This window comes from Anopheles aquasalis, chromosome 3, assembly GCF_943734665.1.
Source record: "Anopheles aquasalis chromosome 3, idAnoAquaMG_Q_19, whole genome shotgun sequence".
Classification (NCBI taxonomy): Eukaryota; Metazoa; Arthropoda; class Insecta; order Diptera; family Culicidae; genus Anopheles; species Anopheles aquasalis.
Window position 1 is genome coordinate 15,817,501 of NC_064878.1, and position 5,000 is coordinate 15,822,500.

General features: G+C 48.9%; 1 protein-coding gene across 1 annotated transcript in view; it reads left to right on the forward strand.

Annotated features, from left to right (window-relative positions):
- The window catches only part of LOC126578705 (CD151 antigen-like), a 57,877-nt gene that overhangs the window by 48,509 nt on the left and 4,368 nt on the right, over positions 1-5,000 (forward strand). Inside the window, exon 5 of the mRNA XM_050241550.1 lies at positions 2,697-2,888. Within this exon, the coding sequence (XP_050097507.1) occupies positions 2,697-2,888 (192 nt within the window). The remainder of the gene's footprint in view (positions 1-2,696; positions 2,889-5,000) is intronic.

The window sequence follows — 5,000 nt, forward strand, 5'->3', positions numbered from 1 at the left end:
GTCATCTGTCAGCGAGCCAGCGGTTCTTCATCGTGGAACTGCTGTATGACAAAGTCCGTGAACGTTGGGATAACCGTAAAAAAATGGATGCATCAATACGGATACGAGATAGTTTTCTACAAAACTTTTTCAAAATCCAAGCTGCTATTGCTGGAACTGGATAATCACAAAACAATCAAATCCATAAGAGGATAGTTTAAAGAAAAATCCCTTTTTCATTTCATTTCTTCTTTATATATTAGAGGTACCAAATTGAGTGTGCGTCATGATCTGCAGTAAGTCAAGTGTACGGAACAGAATGATGATCTCATAAGCTTCTACCTTCACTTACTACCGAGTAACGCACTCCACCGTCATGCATCAGTGTTCCTTCTGCTCTGCTAATGGTTGAATTTAAGATGCTTCAAATTTAAATGTTTGATAACCTAATGGTATTCGATCGGTTGATTCCGCTCCATCGATAACGGCCCCTGTAGACACTGTAGAACGATTTTTCCCAACATTTCGATCCCATCGACCGACCGTTACTCACGGAAGCAGCAGCAGCAGCAGCAGCATCAGAACACTCCAGTGCCTCGTGCCAGGCCACACGCATTCTGATTGACCTGGTTTACGACGCTACGGTCTAAGGTTCGATGACGATGAAGATGATGATGATGATGATGATGTGGTCAGCTCATCGAATCGTGCATCCCATTTGAGCGTCTGGCCATCGAATGGCCGTCTGGTAAACCCGATTAAAGCAAACAACTTGAAGGCGAACAACCGTAGGCCCACCGTCGTTATCTATATCTTAATTGATTTCAATACGACCCCGATCGGCGTTCATGCATGCCCGTTCATGGCGCTATCCCGTCCCCTCTCGGCACACGACACACGCCGGCCAAGCGAGGGCTGGAGCTGGTGAGAGAGGGCATCGTTCGAGTGCCCGACCCCCACTGAAGTGAAACAATCGACGGAACCAATCTTCGAGCGAGCTAACGGCAAAGCCGAGACGAGACATCAATGGTTAAAAATCGCCCATCCCATTCCGATCCCCGCCCGACCCGGCTCTGCTCTCGTTTCGCTTGCCACACTCCACAACGCGTTTTTCATCGAGGCCGAGTCAATTGGAAATTACGACATTCCTAAAGATGCACTGCACTCGTCAGCCGGTGAAAGAACGGCTTAGGGATATTGGGGATTTGCGGATCGAAGCCCACGCAGAGAGCAACGTATGCAAACCTACGGTAGACGCAAAGAACGTACAGCAAAGGCGTAAGAGGATCTCCGTCAATTAAAATACCATTAATTCAATTTGTTTGCCGGCATGCGAACCGATTCCGGTACTTCCCTTCTACGGACCGTCCTGATTGGTACGGTCCGGCGCCATTGTCCGGGTCGGTGCGAATCTTTGGTCCGAAACTCAATCATGCATGTGCCGGGAGAGTGTAATTGATCTTATTGCAGCTTCCGCCTTATTTACGCTTACGGAAACACTGTTCTTCAACAATAATGCGCCGAGGTGCCCCTATTGAACCATCCCGGAGTCATTTCCACTACGGTTCTACATTTTTTCAATGGACCCCCGCTTACCTTCGAAAGGGCACCTGGCTAACCTCTTTACTGTGGTTTTCTCAAGTCGTTACAGCTCTCGATTCGTGTTCGACTTTTCGCCACAAAACCAAATGGAGCGCTGCAAAGGTGGGAGCGCACTTTTAGATCCTAGGAGTAGTAGTGGCCACTCAACTTGTCCCACTTTGTCCACCTGAGGCTCACCTCACCGGCCAGACCTTCCTTTCGATCGGATCCAGACTTGAACTCGAGCAAGCACCTGAACTAAAGGAGCAGGGGATAATAGGATTTATTTTTCGTTCCCCTCAAGTTGGTCGCCAAGAAACACCTTGCCGTTCGGGAGTGCACCTTTTTTTTTTTTTTTTTTTTTGTTTTTTACACCGCGAGCAGCATCACCACCATCGGCTCCGTGGCTGCACATTTCATTTCAGAAACGGACGGCAACGTATTTGGAGAACCTCCTTTTGCAAGCTGCTACTATTTCTACTTCTGCTTCTGCTTCTACTCTACTTCTTCTCAGTGTGCGCTCAATGGTGCAATTGATTTTCTACATCTGCCGGATGACGCATAGCGCGCACAGTGGAACACAGTCCGCGAACTTGCGGCACTGGGAACGACAATTGAGTTTACGAGCACGTTCGCGCGTCGTCGGTGCGCGTGCAAGAAGTGGAGTGGAGCGTTCTCTAGCCCCTCTTCTCTGGCAGGCTATAGGAACTCGGAACTGCCCTCTTGAACTTTGCCCACCTCATTCAGCTGCACTTGCCCACTTGTTGTTCGTCTGTTTTCCTTCAAATTCATTTATAATCGACGCAGCTAGCAATCGCTTGACGAAGACCTAGCGCTACGCAAGCTGAGCGAGAACTAAACATTTGCCTTTTAACTTCTCACTCCAGCTGGCACCAAATTAACTTCTGCGCAAATCGAATTGTTGCGAAAAGTGTTACACTGCAGGGTTTAAAATTTTCGTTCAATAAATAATCACGAAACTTGCATTTTGCCTCCAGTCTGACACACTTTTGCTGCAGCTTTTTCTTTCATCTCCGTTGTTATCAGCCTCTGGGAGGTGGGCGTTTTTGTTGGCTAATCTGTCACGTCTGGAGCATTAACGTTTTCCTTCTCCATTCCGTCCATCTTTTTTCCAGATATCGGGCCTGGTGATAGCCGGTGTGGCACTGTGGACGGTGTTGTGGAAACACCAGTACATCTCGCTGCTATCGACCACAAACTATGCCATCGGGACGTACGCCCTGCTGGCCGCCGGTGTGTTGGCGATCGTCGGCGGCATTCTTGGCTGTTGTGGCGTGCTGAATGAGAATCGTGCCCTCCTGCTGCTGGTAAGTGTACTGTTTCGCTTTTTATCGGTTCAGAGAACGGAGATGACCCGGGTTAATCGAATTATGGAGTGTTAAAGACAACCGAGTCCGTGTGCCTGAGAGTTTAACTCGAGCCCAGGCAACACAGAAGTTAATGCTCCACTCTATTACACTGGAAAATGATCTAGTTCCCCCCCGAGAGATTTGAAACGATTGAAATCCGCTCAACTGCTCCTCAGTTCATCGCGAAACTCCGCTCAACCAAGAGATACCCGAACTAATCGAGTCACTCGAAAGTTCTACAAAAGCTAAACCAAAATGTCCACAAATATTCATGAGTTCCGCACCGGACCGGTACTTAATAGGGTTTGGGGGGAATGTTCTGGGCTTCCTCTGTCGCGCTTTGCAGCTGTTTTGTGCGGTTTTTTGGTACGGGGTTGGCGGGGTGAAAATGAATTATTAATCGCCCGATTGATCGACCGATAGCGCACCGCACACGCCACACAGCAGCAGCAGCAGCAGCTGACATTTGGCGAGCTACCTTGCTAGAGCACTGACGATTCCGCGACATCTTCCACCTCCGGTCGGTGACATCTTCGGTTCTTCGACAAACCTAGGCGCTTCAGGTCGTCTAGGTCGCCCTCGGGGTGCGGCATGGAAGCGCGCGGGTTTACGATGAATAATTACAACAACCCAACCCGGGGTTCGCACGCTCCACGGTTATCTCGAATGGCTTGGGCATTAATTTCGCTATCTGCAATCGCGTGTATTCATCACCTCGCCGTATCCTGCTCCTGTAGCGCCGTGCTAACTCCGAAAACCGCCCCATAGATTGGCCGATTTAGATCCGGGGATTTGATTGCTCGGCTATATTTCTGTTACTTTCGGATAAATGCGTTAGACCCGGCGTTTACTGACACGCCTTTCTTCCTTCCTTCGAAGAAGAACCAAAACGATATGACACGGTCCGCTTTTTTGCAACACCAGCAGCAGCAGTAGCAACATTTGCGCATGATTGATGCAAATGAGTTCAAGTTTCTGATCTAGGCTGAAGCAACTGAGACGGAGGCAGGGCAGGATGGGAAAACTTTTCCTCGCCCAAAACAGCACGAGACCTTGCGCCAAAGCGGGACACCGAGAGCAGATAAACAATTGAGTTTGGGAAGCGACTTAGCGACTTAACGATAATGAATGGTAATTTGCCCGAAAGCCGGGATTTGTCCTGGCTTGATCCCCGCGTAAGGCTAAAAACATAATGTTGTTATTCCTGGAGCCTGGCCGATTTGGGAGTTTCTTAAGTAGATTAATCTGTTTTTGTTTGAGGTTTTTCTTTTTATCACCAAAACGGATGTCGCAGCGCACTAACTGATGACTGGAAGTAGTACAAGAACTATGCAATAACATTGCACCCCCCGTATTTGGTGACGTTTATCGAATCTCTCGCGATTCGCTGCACCGCCCGGAGCACCGGATCATATTATTGAAGACTAATTGGGATAACTAACGACCTGTTCCGAACCCGAATTAGTTCCGATCCTTACCGAAATACCTAATGCAATCGTGCACACATCCCCGTAACAACGGGATTCTCATTAGGCAGATAGGAAACAATAGACCGCCAGCAACCTCCCCGCTCCCCGCGGATAACACAAATCAACTCCCAGGTCCAGAGGCCGAGCTAATCCTGTCGCGATCAGCCAGTCCACATTCAGAACATCCGTCAAAAGCCGTAACCACGTGAGAAGTGAACCGTCGTTGCGTCTGGTGTGTGCGACAGTGCATTCCTGTGTTTCGAACTAATCACCAAGCTCCCCTTCGTCCCCTTCTCCAGCCACCAGCCTGTGGCTAACCAACAATCCCCATCCGGTCGGTGTTTGTTTACTTGCACCGTTTGACGTCGGCCAGACGAATTCCCGGGCTCATCATTAATCACATTGATGTATGTTCAATTAAACGTCCCAGCGACAAGTTTATAATCGATTAATTAATGTTATGCTGTGCCCGTTCTAATGTCTAAACCTGTCACAGTCCTCGTGCGAGCGCTCCATTCCAGCAGCCCAGTGCCTTTACATAACCTCAAATTCCCGGTGGTACTAATGTGACATTGGCCGACGGAACAACACAAATGTTGCT